General features: G+C 51.2%; 1 protein-coding gene across 21 annotated transcripts in view; it reads right to left on the reverse strand.

Annotated features, from left to right (window-relative positions):
• Positions 1-7,680: 7,680 nt before the first annotated feature.
• CHD2 (chromodomain helicase DNA binding protein 2) overlaps positions 7,681-16,887 on the reverse strand; it is a 135,568-nt gene continuing 126,361 nt past the window's right edge. For all 21 annotated transcript variants that reach the window (XM_082387827.1, XM_082387829.1, XM_082387828.1 and 18 more), the window contains 2 exons: positions 16,419-16,665; positions 7,681-11,250 (listed from right to left, as the gene is read on the reverse strand). In XM_082387827.1, coding sequence (XP_082243953.1) covers positions 10,917-11,250; positions 16,419-16,665 — 581 coding nt within the window. In that variant the 3' untranslated portion in view covers positions 7,681-10,916. The remainder of the gene's footprint in view (positions 11,251-16,418; positions 16,666-16,887) is intronic.

The raw sequence follows: 16,887 nt of genomic DNA on the forward strand, positions 1-16,887 counted from the left end.
TCACTCCATCCTTGCCCAGAGCAGTGCTGGGAAGGCTCACAGATTCTTCCGCATTTGAAGTCCTCCCGCCCCCTTCGTCCCTCCTTCCCGCAGGAAGCAGAGCCCTCCCCAGGCCGGCCCCTTTAGCCAGAGCAAACTGTCTGGCCAAGCAGATCTGCCGGGGGAGAACAAAGACATGCTCGGAGAGGTCTGCTGGAAATGGTCTGGGGCCTGGGTCTCAAGTTCACTCCAAGCTCCTTTTGTGCGCAAGTCCAGCAACAGTATCCGCTGTCTCTAGGGCTGGGCACTTTATTAACGTGGGTGAACTGGCTGGGGCTGAGGGGGACACCCCTGAAAGCAGGCCTCTAAAGGGATTAAGAGGGCTGGAAATGGGTGGAGAGGCCGTCCCCAAAGCACGCCCTCAAGGAAGCAGTGCAAGTGCTTGGTCCATTGGACCAGCCCCACCCTGCCCAAGGCCAAGCCCTCAGCTGGGGGCAGGGGGTGTGTGCCTTGGGTTGGGTGGGCCTGGATGACCAGGGATGGGCAGTGGTGTGGGCAGGGGGACACCTGGGCAGAGGGAAGAGCCCAGGCTCCAGGACCAGACCTGGCCCAGGATCCCAGCCCTGTCACCCACCTACTGACTGTGTGATGGGGGGTGACGTGTGATCATTCTCAGCCTCAGCTCTCTCAGCCACGAGGGGTGATGACCACGTGTCCTCATGTGGTCTTCCTGCAGACAAAATGCGTACGTCTGCACCTGCCCTGAACTTGCAGTTCCTTTGACCATTTTCACAACAGCCCTACCAGGCAGATGCCATCGACCTGGTTTCCAGGTGAACCCCATGCCACCCACCTGCTCCTCCCTTGAGGAGCCCCAAAACAGGGGTGGCATCAAGCCAAGGCTCTGGTCCTGGGGGAAGCAGGGGGCCAGACCCCCACCTGGAGTCTGGGCAGGTAGGGGGACCTCAACGGACCCTGAAGAGAAAGAGGATGGGAAAGAAGTTACGCCAGACCTGAAGCCTGAGAGGCTTGGGGTCGAAGGAGGAGACAGCCCGGGGTGCCTGTGGGGTCTCAGCTGGGTCACCCCAGTCCAGGGGCGGCCATCAGCTTTCCCAGGTGGGGTTCGGCCTTGTTGGCAATCCCAGACATGATCCAGCTGCTGGTGTGGACCCCTCTCCCAAATGCATGGAGACTGGAGTCTCCAGCCAGTGCCATGACAGCTACGTGTTCTGGACATCTGCCGTGTGCCAGGCGCCCTGCCAAGTGTTTGATCCAAGGGCTGATTTGTCACAGCGGAGCCCCCTTCCAGCCGCCTCCTTCCTGAAGCTCAGGGGACTGGAATCCTGGGCTCCATCCGAGGGGCTTGGTCAGCAGGTCTCCCAGGTGGCCCTCAAGTCAAGGCTGGGGGCCTGGACCACCAGGGACCAATGCCAAGGTGAGCCGGGCAGGGTGACTCCAGCATCTGCCTTGGTGAGTTGACACATCCTTCCCTTTGCTAATGGTCAGGGTGGAAGGGGGCGGTGAATCCCTCCAGGAAGTGCCCAGGCCCCTCCCTCTGACTGGGTGGGTCTAACGTTCCCTTCTCTCTCTCTCCGGTCCTTGCACAGACACCTGCTGGCGCTTCCCCTGTGTGTCCGGTCATGGTGTGGGTTTGGGGACACATTCATTTAGTCCACACACATTCAGTGAGGCCCTATGCCGTGTCTGGGGCTGTGCTTGGTGTTGGGGACACAGCAGTGCTCCCAGGAGATGAGTGTGGCCGCCCTCCCCAGATGACTTACAGAGGGTGTAACAGAGTGGGGAGGGGATGAGAACGGCGGCGGGAAATGGCCCTGCGCTGGTCCTCACGTTGCTCACCTTGTTCTCTGGCCTTGAGGCAGTCACACGCTGCCCCTGAGCCTCTCTCTCTAGTCCTGGGGAAGGACTAGGACTGGGTCACAGGGCCGTCGGGAGAATAAGATAATACCAGTCAAAGGCACTTGGGTGACAGTCGGAGAAGCCATTGAACAAGGCAGGGACAAGCTCGCCCTTTAGAGGCGGGAGGAGCCGAGTTGGAATCTGAGCTCCACCATTTAGCTGTGTGATCTTGGGCAAGTTACTTCAAGTCTCTGGGCTTCAGGATCCCCACTTGGAAAATGGGGATAAATCCGACCTCATGGCAATTTTGTGAGGACTCAACGAGAAAACACAATAAACAACAGGCCCAGAGCCTGGCACCCAGTAACCAACCCTCTGTAGATGGTGGCTTCTGCGCACGGGCCCATCACTCAAGTTGCTTTATTCACTCACACCCAAGTCAAGGCCGTGACCAGCTTGGGGTTCCCAAAGATACATAACATACAGATGCTTTCTAGGGGCCAATATTTCCCCAGGCCCTCCAGGGCTGGAGTTCATTGTATAATTTATGAGGGTAGGGAGAGAATCTTTGTAATTATAGCTCCTTTCAACTATAAAATCAAGACATTTATTAATTAAGCCCATACAAAACTACAAAACCAATAAAACACAAAGGGACAGCATTAATTTAAGAAACGGGTGATGTTTTGCAGACACTAAATGGGCCCTCTCCGTGCGATGGAGGGCGGAGGTGGGAGCGTCCGGGCCAGGCTCTCCCCAGCTCAGCTGCCTGTCATCTGTCCCCCTGCCTTTCAGTCTTCTGACCCTGGGAAGCCCGTCTCGGGTGTGAGTTCCCTCGTCCCCCTGGGGAAGTAGCACTGACTCCTCGGCTCCAATACACCCCTCCAGTCCCGGCTCCCTTTCTCCCTCCTGCCTTTCCCAATGACCCAGGATTTGCTTCAGTTGATTGAAAAAGATGTCCATCAATATGAAAACATACAAAAATTTCAATTCTTCTAGAGATCTCAAAGGACTACCCTCCCCACCATACATCTGTTGGCCCCAAGTTCAGGAAACACTCAACTAGGACCTAGTCGGGCGACAGTTAGCTTATCTGATTCCCATCCACACCCACTGTCAGAGCAGAACTCAGGAGGTGAAGGGGGCCGTGAGGCTCTGTGCAGGGGACAGAGTGACGTGACATGGGGTTCAGAGGGGGAGGCAGAGAGGCCCCGGGTGGGGGGTTGGGGACCACAGGAGCCCAGAGCAATGTGGGAAGAGGTGGCCCCAAAAGGAGGCAGGGAGGCCCGCAGAGCCTTTATCTCCAGCCTCTCCAGGGCAGGGATGGCAGGGAGTGGGCTGGGCCTCAGGACAGATCACCAGGCCCAGGCCAGGCTGGTCCATGCTGAGGACCAGCAGCCCCGAGGAGTTGGCCACAGCAGTTAAGTTTCCCCCTGCATGGTCTTAGCACGGCCGGGCACTCACTGCTCCCCCATCAAGTGGGTGACACTTTTCCCCACCTCCCCCCAGAGGTTAACACCTGGCCCAGGTCACAGCAGTCGGGGTGCAGCCTGATCTGAAGTGAGACGTTCTCCCTGGTACCCATGCGGTCAGCCAGGCTGCTATGAGGGCCCTGGGTCTCCTCCCCGGGCCTTGGGGCCCTCCTGTGTGAGTCCAGTAGGCTCTCCACCCTGCTGCTGCCACCCCAGACCTTGCTGCCCCTTCACCCTCCTGCCTGGTACAGCGAGCCCCAGGCCGGGCCTGGGTGCCTCCCTCCCCGGGTGAGGCAGCCGGGGACCAGGAACCCGCACGCCTGCCGCAGCACAGCCACCTTCCAGGAGCTACGATGCTGAAATAATACCACCGTGGCTAGTAAACTGCCTCTACTTAATATTTGCCCCAGGCTTCTAAAGCCCCATCATCCTTCCAGTCCGTTCCCCGGAGATTCTAAAACTCCAGCAAATGAAGGGTTATTGCCCGGCAGGCCAGGAAGCCTTGGGGAAGTTGTTCTACTGCCCGGAGCTGGCTTCTAACTGCTTTAAATGTGCCCCTGGTCCAGGAGGCCTGCCCGACTGGGACCTGAACTCTGGCCTGGGCCCCTAGCCCGCTCATCCTCCAGGGAAGGGAGCACCCCGGCCCTCCTCTCCCCGGGTCCCCTCTCCGGGCACCTCACAAGAGAAGGCTTCAAGCCCAGCACCCACAGGGCCCGTGCGGAGTCAGGACTCAGAGCTGGAGGTGAAGGAAACCTGGTCCCCGCTGGGAGCCCCACTTTTCCAGGGGGGGCATGGTGGCTATGACAACACGGGGGCAACAGAGTATGCCAGGGGCTCTGATGGCATCTGTGGGCACCGGGATGGGACAGACAGGAACGGGACAGGGACAGCAGGGTCAGAGAAGGCTGCTCAGAGGAAACCAAGCTTGAATTGCATCTTGAGGTTGAACAGGATTCACAGGCATGCGGAGGTGAAGGAGGTAGGGAAAAGGGGGACAGTGGCCTAGAAGCAGACCCTCAAATATCTGAGGCTGCTGGAGCAGTTTGGGCTGGCTGCAGCCAGGGGCTCAGGGAGACAGAGAAGATGAGCGTGGCCAGCAGGGCAGGTTGTTGCCAACGGCCTCGGACCCAAACCAGCGAGCTTAGAGCTAAGGGGAAGGTCACAGGGGAGCAGCAGAGTGATGCCTGGGCCTTGTGGATCAGGGCGGACCCTCTTCCTGCCACACGGAGGTGGGAGGGAGGAGAGGCTGGAGCTGGGAGTAGCCTGTGTATCCCTGAAGGATGGCTGGAGGTGACCGTGAAGCAGGGCTGCCCCATCAGCCCGGGGAGGGCAGAGAACCCACCGGGCTGCCTGAGGCCCCTCCTGAGGCTGGGTGGTGGCGGTCGGCACAGCCCCCGGGGCTCCCGCTGGTGGAGGCAGGTGAGGCCAGCCTCTCCCTGCAGCCTCTAGCCCTCTCCTGTGTCCCCGCCCTGTCGCACTTCCGGCAGGGACAAGGTGCCTCCAGGTCTCTGGCTCCAGTGTGGGCTCACAACCAAGGAGAACGGCCCCCAGGGGGCAGGGGAGTGACGGCTGAGCCCTCCCAGGGTTGGGTTCAGGTGGTGGCAGAGACAGGCCGTTTGTAGTGGAAATCTGCTGCCCCCTGCAGGACAGTACTAGAACCATACCCGCTCAGGGCCCTCCATCAGAGAACGGGAGCTGATCCCAAAACACACAACGCAGACCCCAGCTGGGTGGCAAGAGTCGCCTCCCAGGTGCAGTTCCCCAGCGCCTCAGGATGTCCCAACAGCCCCCTTTGATAATATCGACAGATGCCGAGCCCATCAGGGACCCCTCAGGGACCTCACTCAGGCCACCAGAGCCTAACCAAGGGCTCTCATACGGACTTTGTGTCTGAGGCTTGGAGAGGCAGCAAAGTCGCCCAAAAACGCCAGCTGGTTCAAAGCCAAGTCTGTCCACCTCACAGACCCACGCCTCCCATTGGTCCTCACACCTTCCCTGGACCCCTTCCCTCTACTCATCTCCTGGCTCTTTTCTCCCTGGTATTTATCAGACCTTGTGTCCTCTTATTGTTTGCTTGCCTAGGGTCTGCGTCCCCAATCCCCCCAGCTAGGAAATCAACTCAAAGAGGGCAGGGCCCCATCCTTCCTGTGCGTGTCCACACCACCTGGAACAGGGCCCGGCCCACAGGGAGAACCTCTCTCTCATGACTGTCTAGTCCCAGCTGTGTCTCCCCCACCAGACTGGGAGCCTTGTCTCTGTGTTTAGATGGTTCCAGTCACTGCTGGGCCTTCCTCCTTGGGTTTAATCGCCCAGAGCAGGCTTTGCAGAAGCCCCTTTCCCGGGCTCCCAGGACAGGCAGCTCCAATTATTTGGCCGGCTCCAGGGTGAGGGCTGCTACATCCTAGGTACCCCCGACCTCCCCTCCTCTACCTGCACCCTCCCCAGCCGAGAAATGATGGATGCTGTCTCCTTCCGGGTGGTCCCCAGGGCTTGCAAACCTCTTCCTTCACAGCTGGAGCTCTCACTTACAAACCACATTAACCCTAGGACCTGCCTGCTTCGTGTGCAAATGAAGGTGAAAAATCCACCTGCCCTACTGCACACAGGGAAGGACCAAAGGAGACAAGGCACCGACTTCCCTGCCCGTCTCCTAGACCACCCCTGCCCTCCAGGGCCAACCCAGTGCATGGGGTCAGTGGGGACCATGCTTTAGTGACAATTCCCTCTTGGATCACAAAAGACTTTAAGAAAAAGACAGCACGTATGAACCCTCTGCGGGGCAGCTCTGGCCCCAAGAAGTGGCTGTCATTCTGCCCATCTTCGAGGTCGGAAGTCTGTAGGTCAGAGACTTGCCTGTGTTCCACATAAAGCTCGGTCACACGGCACAGAACTGACCAGGAATCCCCAAGACTCAGCCCAGGGTAGGACCCCACCAGCAGCAGCAGGGGCAGACCCACCAGGGCCCCGGTTTCTACAGGATAAGGAGCATTTATTCCGATGAGCCATGTCTCTTCCCCACTTCACAAAGCAGAACAAATGCAGGTTGGGAGGTGCCATGAGCGCGGTAGTTTTCCAGTCTCAAAACGTGATGGAAAGGCTGCCTCCAAGACAAACTGGTCCTGCTCCTTTAAGAGCCACAGGTTGGAACCCAGAGCCACAGATCTGGCAAACTGCGGGGGCCTTGTGTTTCAATAAGTGACCTTTCTGTTGGCGCTAATTGAGAAGGACTTGCCTTGATGCCAGATGTGTGAGGCCCTGCCAGGGAGCGGGGAGGGGGGGGGGCCTGGGCCTGCTCCTTCCAGTAAAAGGCAGGCGTTTTTGGCAGCGGTCACTTTAGAAGCCTGGTTGCTATTGTAAATCATAAGCTGATTATTGCACTTGTTCTTAAAATTTCCCAAAGTTGTTGCAGCTGAGCTGTGAGTTGCAACACGATTGTGAGTTAAGTTTATAGGCAGGAAGACCCCTCAGCTCTTGAGTCTCTGACTCCCACTGCATGCACTAAAACCCCAGCACCACCAGGCGGGCGAGGCTCCCTGCAGCCAACGTGTCCTGGGCTGACAGTCACAGGAGTTAACCCCTCAGCCCTGAGCAGACACACGGGTTTATTTGGTTATCAGCAATTAAGACCTTCACAAAGACTGAAGTTTGGTTTCAGAGTCACTTAGGTATTAGCAAAACCCCTTGGGTCTGGCAAACTTCTCCGCCTCCTATTCAGACGGCTCTCCAGCCGCGGCTGTGCCACCCTTCCTCTGTCTGGGGCTCGCAGGAGCTGGGCCGGCCCTGGTGCCAAATTGCTCAAGTTAACATTTGTGTCAGTGTTTCCATTATAAAGTGCTCTTTTCCCCCCTTCAAGAATATACAACCCAACCGTAAAATTACCCTCAAGGCTGCAGGCTGGCAGACCCGGTGTTCTGATTTCCTCTTGCCGGGGGACTGCGGGACTCCTGCTGATGGGCACCTGATGGGCACGGGTCTCCCCGGGATCCTCCCCACCCGGCACAACCAACATGGGAAATTGAGGGCGGCTCTGCTCAGCCACTGGCGGCAACTCCTCATCAAGTGCAGGGACTCGGGCTAAGACGACTGCTGCTGGGCCGGGGGACTGTCAGCCTCAGCTACTCAGAGAAAATCTAGAACGTGTGGTAAAAGGACCTGGACCCGACAACACAGCTGGGCCTGGGTAGGGGCAAGAGACGCAACTGTAAAAGGCTCCGTTTCACAAGCTGTCAATCTTGATGACCCAGCAACCAAAAGAAGGGAGACGAGGAGGCATGCACAGTCACGGGTCACGCCAATGCAATGCAACGTGTTCGCCCAATTCTAAAAATCCTTAGTAACACTTTTTAATATACAAGAATCAAAAGTACAGCAGTTTTACAATGTAGGAAAATTTAATACATACTATATAAACAACATTATTTACATCAGAAATCACTAGGACAGTGGCATTTTTCACAAATATAAATTAATTACTGTTTAGTCAACAGGTTTTAAAAGTCCACAATTTTACAATAAAGAAAAACCATCTGTCCCCAACCGAGTGGGACACAGATGGACTAAAGCAGCCTGGACCCTTGGCCTGGCTCTCCTCGCCCGACACGGCAGCCCTCAGATGAGCCAGAGGAGCGAGCGCTGGTGCTGGGCCCCAGGCCACCGCTCCTGCTGACGCATGGGTTTTGGTCTGTAGGATTTCAGTGTCACTGTGTGAATTCATAACTGAATCGTGTTTGCACCGCGCACCCTGATGCGGCTCTCAGACATCAGGCTAGAGTGTCTGCAGCAGGACGTGAGAAGTGTTCTGGGTTCCCATCAAAGAGCGTTAAGGAATGACTAAAAGGAAGGGGAGCCCGGGGCCAGCGACAGACGGCGGGGACGAGTCTGGAGTTACCGTGTCCTCTGCCAGGACAAGGACATACACGTGAATCCGGGTTTCTGTTCAGGTTCCGGGTTCTGTTCAACTTCCCTCTTCCTCAGCCCCTGCTCTTTCTACCTAATAACTAAATCTTTCAAAGCTAGGCTCCATGGGATACCATCCTCACAGATCCTGGGGGCAGCTTCTCCCATCCACAAGTGAGAGAATTCCTACCTGTGCAAATTTCTGGTTTTGATATAAGCATACAGTATTCATACTGATTTAGGACAAAGAGGAAATGCCTCCTTCCTCCCAACCCACCCTTCAAACATACTCCGACACCTAAAATAGATGCTTTCATGGGGATACTGTACTTTTCATAATCAATTTAACACTGACCTGGCTGACTTTGCCTTTTGCTACATCATATGGCACTAAAAATCCTGAATGTGAACAAAAGGAAGTTCCTTCTTCCTCACGATGAGACATCTTTGGGAATAACTCACATCTCCTACCAACAACTTCAGAGAAAAAAAAAAAAAAACCTTGATAAGCATTGAAATGCAGGCCCTCCAATTCCTCCTCCCGGCCTCCTCTAACTGAAAGGACATGACCCGACTTCCCACAGGGGAAGCCGTGCTGGGGCCCACCCTGCCTACCTCCAGGGCCCGTGGATGGCTCAAGGATCTGCAAGCCAGGCTGTCCTTCCCCTTTGGCCTGAGCAAGACAAACACAGGTAGTGTCAGTACTGTTGGCAAGGAGCCCAACCTGTGGCCAAAGCAGAGGCATGATTTTCCTATCCTCCCCCCACGGAGCAGTCTCACACGTCCTCATTGGGGTGACGGTGGCCGGGGGCTCCTCTGTGGTCCCTTGGGCTGTGCTCCGGGCACGTGTTGTACAAGCCCAGGGTGAACGACCCCAAGTACCAGGAGAAGAAATAGATCAGGAGGTGGTGGGCCCACTGAGCTCCCCTCACGAGCTGTGCAGACCCAGACTCTCACGTGGACCTCAGCACAGGCGAGCCCGAGGACGCTCTGGGAAACAGAGTGTGACGGCCCCCCAAAGCCACCTCTGCTTCACTGGTGAGGCAACAGTAAAGGCATTAATGGTGCTGCCCAGGATACCAGCAAGTAAGTGGTAACGATTTTATGAAGTCCCCTCGGGGGAGTGCGGGCAGTTTAACCCTGTATATGCCCAATGGAAGGGTTTCCAGCAGCTCTGAGCCTGGACACGTATAGGCACACTGTATGTTCAAGTCAGTTATTCTGTCTCCATCTAGAAAGGCCTTTGGATATTCTAACAATTACTGGCAAGTTATATTTAAAGTGAACAGAACGGAAGGCCCCAGAACCAGTAAAATGAAAGAAGCCTCCTTAACGAATGTAACCAACGTGCCTCCCATCCTGACTCAATTCAACTCTAGTCTGACTCTCACTATCTACAGCTCAGTTACCCTGTCCTTGGATGCTTTCTGTTTTGGAAAAAAAAAAAAAAAAAATGAACTTAGGTTTACACTTAACTTGGTTTCACTCTAAAAGATACTGAGTTCAATTCTAATGATCTCCAACTAGCAGTGGAAACGTGCTCACCACAGGCAACTTATCTGTGTCTGTCCACCCACCACATGAGCGGCAGGAGACGTGTGACTCTGTGGAATCTTACTTCTTCAAGCTGGGCGAAGGGAACTCAGACGCAGCTGCGGATGGTGACCGGCTGCCACACTGGCGCCTCCCCCATTTGCCGCACTACCAACCCCCAGGCTGGGAAACCCATCCACCCCTGCCTGCCCAGCACCCCAGCTCATCAGCAGGCCTGCTCCCTCGGCCCCCTCCTCGCCAGGCCCAGGACCGTTACCGCTCATCCCAGCAATCGGAATCCACCGGGGATTCCAGTGCCCTGGCCACACACACCCACCCCTCGCCCCGCCTGCCCTGCGTTCAGCCAACCGCTCCCAACCAAACAAGACCCCCGCCCACTTCAATGCTGCCCAACTCACAGTCCTCAGAAGTCAGCTGCACAGGCCCTACTTTCCCTGGCACAGGGGGCAAACGAGGCCCACCTGGGAGACCAAACCTTTGAAATGTACAGTGTGGGAAAACTTAGTGTTGGTGGGGAAGCGGCCGCTGTGGAAGTGTTTCCCCCTGTCCCCCACGCCCACAGCACCACAGGTGTCACATGATGAGGCCGAGTGGCACTTCTCCCAAGAACACGTTTGAGGGGGGTACCTGCTCCCCTTCAAGTCCTATGATGCGAGACCCCACCCGCTCGCCCCCACGCCCCGCTCCCCATCAGCAGCATCGGTCACGTCATGGTGAACCAAACCCCGTGCTGTCCAGCAGGTCCCAGCAGCCTTCATGCACACGCGCCTTCCCCGACCACGCGCCGAGGTCCAGGGCGCGCCAGCCCTGGTGATAAAACATTCACGACTCTTAAGATCCTTTCTTCCTTCACTGGGGAACAGCCCGTGAAGCTGGTAGACAAAACGTCACCTCTTCCTCCTAGCACCCATCAAAGTGGGAGGCCAGGACGAGGCTGGAATGGGATGGGGTGCCCAAGTGCGGGAGTGGTGACCCAAATCAAAGCTGGACCGAGCGAAAGGCCCCCCACTCCCTGCAGTGCTCCTTCAGCGGCGAGCTGACAGCAGCCGCGTGTCCAGAAACGCCATCACTGGTCTAGATAACTGGCTCCTGTGGATCAGACCGAAAACATCCAGGTGCTTAATGACTCTTGCACTCCCCTTCTTTCCAAACTGTCCTTTATGTTTTTCTAACATTCCAGTTATAATCTGGGTTGTTTTTCTGTTCTAGTGATCTCTCCAAAGGAGACCGATGATCCAGGGGTGACTTGGAATCGTGAGGAGATTTCTGAGAAGGGGGCGAGCGAGGATCTGAGACTGCGGGGTGCAGCGGGGGGAGGGGCTGTTTATACTCCCCCAGTTTGTCTGTGTGGAAAGAGCGGTGATGGTCCGAGGGTCCCTGGCCGTGGTAGCCCATAGGCGGGCGGTGATCAGACATTCGTCGGAAATCCTGCTGGTGGTAATTTTGAGGCCTGAATTCATCGGATCGCCTCCGTTTGGAGTCGTGATGGTGCCTGAAACAGAGATGCAAGGATCAGCTGGAGACCAAAGCCGGATTCCCACCTCTCCTCCGTCATCCACTGGCTCTTCCTCATGCACTCATATTTAAGGACACTTCCAGAAACTCAGAGGCAAATACTTACATTACTAGGAATCGAAAAAAACAAAACTGAAGTAGTAACAAAGGGCTATTTTATACTTATTGGCAATAAGCAACAGCCTATGAAATGACATAAGCCTCATCAAGTCTGCAGTGAAACAAGTACACACTTGAATCACTGATGGCTTTGTAAACTCACATTCCCTTCAGGAAAACTGGCAAGATCTACAAGCATCCTCATGTTCCTCGACCCAGCCCAGGAGAAAAAGAGCCACAGAAATTATTTTGTAAGTTATTAGTAACAGCAAAAATTATAACCTAAATATGCAACAATAAGTGCAGGGTTAATTAAATTATTTTAAAATGTACTCAATGCGAAAAATATTAAAATTTTTAGTCAGGACCATGGCAAACTGCTTGTTATACTATTAACAGAGAATCTGTATAAGTCAACAACAAAAAGACAAACAATGCAATTCAAAAATGGGCAAAGGAGCTGAACAGACATTTCTCCAAAGGAGATACACAAATGGCTACTAAGCACATGAAAAGATGTTCAACATCTTTAATGGACATTAATCACCAGGGAAATGCAAATCAAAACTACCATGAGATACCATGTCATACCCATTAGGATGGCTACATTCAAAACACTAAAAATAAATGTTGGTGAAAATGTGGGAAAATTGCAATTCTCACACATAGCTGGTTGGAATGTAAAATAGGTCAGCTGCAGTAGAAAACATTTTGGTGGTTCCTTAAAAGTTAATCATAGCACTGCCACTGACTAACAATTCCAATCCTAGGTATATACCCCAAAAGCACTGAAAACAGATATTCAAACAAACACTTATATACCATGTTCACAGCAGCACTATTCACAGGAGCCAAAAGGTGGAAAAACTCTAATGCCTATCAATGGATGAATGGATAAACAAAATGTAGCATGTACATACACTGGAACATTATTCACCCATGAAAAGAAATGAAGTACTGATACATGCTACAATGTGGATGAACCTCTAAAACATTATGGTAAACGTCAAAAATGCCAGTCACAAAAGGCCACATACTGTATGATTCCATTTATGCAAACTATCAAGACTAAGTAAGTCCTCAGAAACAGAATGCAGAAGACTGGTGGTTGCCAGGAGCTAGGGAGAGAGAAGAATGGAGAGTGACTACTTAGTGGTTACCGAGTTTTCTTTGGGGTGACGAAAGTGTTTTGGAACTTGACAGAGGTGGTGCTTGCACAACACGGTGAATGTACTAAATGCCTCTGAATTGTTCACTTTAAAATAATTAATTTATGTTATGTGAATTTCACCTGAATAAAAGAGAGGGAGGGAGAGGGAGGGGAAGGGAGGGAGAGGGAGAGGGAGAGGGGAAGGGAGGGAGGGAGGGAAAGAGAGAGACTGTCCATATTCCAGCCAAGATGGAGTAACAGGGGCTACACTTACTCTCCTGCTGAAACAAGCAGAAAGGGACAAAATGTATGGAACAATGGTTTTCAAGACACCAGATGTCACGTAACAAAGAACCGCGATCCCTATGGGATGAGAAACTAATGAGATAAGCCTTACAAGCACCGGCTCAGGAGAAGCCCAGACTTCCTGAGTTGGGGTGGGGGTGTTCAAAGTGTAGAGTGCAAGAGAAGCAAGTTCTACAAAGAGAAAGAAGTTCAAAGAGCAGCAAAGGTTCCCCCTCGAGTGTTCAGCTGGATACCGCTCAGGGTGTATATGTGAGGAAACTACCCAAAGACCAGGAGAAAAAAACACTGCGAAGGATGAGATGCCAGTGCTCTGTGCTCGCACAGAGTTGGAACAGTGCCTGTTCTCTTCTCACCGGCCAGATGGGAAAACCTCAAGATCCAAGGGCACCGGTAGAGTACCATGAGGGTCCTTGCCTCGGTGGTGGGAAATCATGAGCCTTTGCCTGAGCACTGCTCCAGTTCTGCCTAACAAATCCTAACAACAAGATCTGAAAGCATCAAACTGTTCCCAAGTAACCTAACTGTGTTTCATACAAAGCTCCAGAACGTTTATAGGAATACAAAAATGTCCAGCACTTAACTAGGTATCTAATCAAAAACTACCCAGCATAGAGAAATAATAGCAAAAATAAACAAATGGGACCTTATCAAACTTATAAGCTTTTGCATAGCAAAGGAAACCATAAACAAAACGAAAAGACAACCTATGGAATGGGAGAAAATATTAGCAAACAATGCAACTGACAAGGGGTTAACCTCCAAAATATACAAACAGCTCATACAACTCAATAACAAAAAAAACAAACAACCCAATCAAAAAATGGGCAGAAGAACCAAACAGACATTTCTCCAAAGAAGACATACAGATGGCCAATAGGCACATGAAAAGATGCTCAACACCGCTAATTATCAGAGAAATGCAAATCAAAACTATAATAAGGTATCACCTTACACCGGTCAGAATGGCCATCAATAAAAAGTCTACAAGTAACAAATGCTGGAGAGGGGTGGAGAAAAGGGAATCCTCCTGCAACTGTTGGTGAGAATTTAAGTTGGTGCAGCCACTATGGAAAATAGTACGGAGGAGGTTCCTTAAAAAACTAAATATAAGAGTTGCCATGTGATCCAGCAATCTCACTCCTGCGCATATATCTGGACAAAACTGTAATTCAGAAAGAAACATGCACCTCTGTGTTCATAGCAGGACTATTTACAATAGCCAGGACATGGAAACAACCTAAATGTCCATTGACAGATGAATGGACAAAGAAGATGTGGTACATACACACAATGAAATACTACTCAGCCATAAAAAAGAATGAAATAATGTCATTTGCTGCAACATGGATGGACCTAGAGATCATACTAGGTGAAGGTAAGTCAGAAAGAGAAAGACAAATACCATATCATTCATATGTGGAATCTAAACAAATGATTCAAAGGAACTCATTTACAAAGCAGACAGAGACTCACAGACACAGAAAACAAACTTATGGTTACCAAAGGGGAAAATATGTGGGGGAGGAATAAATTAGGAGTTTGGGATTAGCAGATACAAACTACCATATATAAAATAGATAAACAAGAAGGTCCTACTGTATAGCACAAGGAACTATATTCAATATCCCGTAATAAACCGTAATGGAAAAGAATATGAAAAAGAAGAGAACCAGGAAAATAAGACCCATAATGAGGCAATAAATCAATCAATCGAAACTGACCCAAATCACAGAATTAGCAGACAAGGATAGAAATACCATTTTGAAACTGTATACCAGATTTCAAAAGGTCAAAGAGAGACATGGAAGATTAAAAAAAAAAAAAAAAAAAGGACCCAAATGCAACTTCTAGAGATAAAACTACAGTGTTAAGAAATACAAAATATACTATCAATAAATGGGCCTCGAGGCAGATTAGACATTGAAAAAGACAATGTTAGTGAACTTGAAGACAAAGCAATAGAAACTTTCCAAATGAAACAGAGAAAACATAATTTAAAAAAATAAACCTAGCATCAGTGAGCTGTGAGACAAATTCATGCAGCCTACCACAGGTGTAACTGAAATCTTCAAAGGAGAGTGGGGGAACAGAAAAAAGGATTTGAAGAAATAATGGTAAAAAATTTTCCAAATCTGATAAAATGATAAAGGTGCAGATCCAAGAATTCCCAAGCACAAGAAACATAAGGAAAAATATACCATGGCACATTATAATCAAATTGCTAAAAACCAGTGATGAAGAAAAAGACATATTATGTAAAGAGGAGTAAAGATAAAGATGACAGATTTTTTCAGAAACAATACAAGTAGAGAACAGAGGAACATCTTTAAAGTACTGAAAGGAAGCGTCAATCTATAAATTTATACCCAAAAGAAAATATCTTTCATAAGTGAAGACAAAATAAAGATTTCCTCAGACATACAAATGCTAAAAGAATTTATCACCAGCAGACCCACACTAAAACAGAAGTCCTCCGGGCAGAAGAGAAATGATACAAAATGGAAATACAGATCTACACAAAAGAATGTAGGGCAAATGCCCACTGGAGTCAGATAAGATGGTACAGAAGGGTGGGGGGTGAGGGGTACAGACCCCTCCTAACAGAGGCTTCTGCTACTCGGCCACAGCTGCTGTGCTAAAGCAGCCTGGTGTTACCAGATCCTCCAAAAGAAGGCAGGACATGGAGATGTTTATATGAAATTTTCCTATGTTAAATTCAAGGTGCAGTCAAAGCATGTCTTTAGCCTAGGGGAAACCAAAGTTGCTAGGAAGTTAAAGTACAGCTAAGTCCTGAAATTAAGAAGAATAGATAAAACCTCTTCAGCCCTTTCTATATTTGCTAACTCTCACAACTACTCTCACAAAACCTTGGCCCATCGTATCATGATATTATATAGTTGTAGAGAAGGGACAGCTTCAAAAGACTCTGACTGCTAAACTGTGGGCTCCTAGCACGGAAGGACCACAGGCTGGGACCCACCTAGTGTGGCCGACAGCGTAGCGCAGGGCTTCATCATTTTGGTTGCAGACCCTAATATTTTATGGCTACCACTTCTCTAGATTTCCTCAGAGGACGGCAGAAAACTCCCCCTGCACAAGTGTGATGATGAAACCATAAATGGCTCCTTGGCCCAGAGAATAACACTTAAAACCTGGAACTTGGCATTCAAGCCCCACCCCCACCATCCAACCTGTTCATCTTCTGGGCATCCCTTCCTGGGGGCCTATCCTTGGCCTGGGCCTGTGATGCCTAGTCCATCTCTCTCTGCTTAGCTGACTCTTCAGGGCCCAAACCAAGAATCACCAGCCTCCCCTCTTCCTCAGCCCTCAGGAAAAACTCAAAAATCCATTCTTTCAACCGTCCACTCAGCACACAATGTCAGCTGCCTACATCATGATTTTCCCCCAACACTCTGAAGATGCCTTGATGGCAGAAACACAGCACCAGACTTGGGACCATGCCTGGCACATGCTAAGAATGAGCAGCGGATGGGATAAATACATTAAGTTTCTGTTGCTTGTCTCTCCACCTATAAATAGTAAGCCCCTGGCAGAGGTCAGTGCCTGGTGTCTGAGGGCCCTCTGCATACCGGTCATAATAATCCCTGTGTCCCCGGTGGTCTCGGTCGCTGCTGTACTGGTCATAAGGTCTCTTTCTGGACAGGTTGTTGGGTCGGTAGCTCCCTGAACGGTGGGCGTCCATGTGTCGCCGGTCCCCATAATGGTGGTCCTTGTACCAGTGCTGCTCATACTGATGGTGCCTGTCACCACCCCAGGGTGGATTGCTATTGCCACCACCATAGTTGAACTTTCTTTCCCTCTGCCAGTCGCCTCGATCTGCAGAAAAAGAAGTAATGATCTCATGATTCCAAGAACTGGCTGCATTTCACTTCCACTAAAGTTTAAACTGAAAAGGCCTGACACATGTTACAAACACTACATTTCTTCCTTCTTGGCCTTTTTGCTGCTGGTTATCATACAAGTAATGAGTCCAAAATTCTTTCCCCAAAATTTTAAGGCAAAAGAAAATTCACCTTTCTCCTTCTGAAATTTAAGAAC

Source organism: Balaenoptera borealis, assembly GCF_965194805.1.
Source record: "Balaenoptera borealis genome assembly, chromosome: 3".
Taxonomy (NCBI): Eukaryota; Metazoa; Chordata; class Mammalia; order Artiodactyla; family Balaenopteridae; genus Balaenoptera; species Balaenoptera borealis.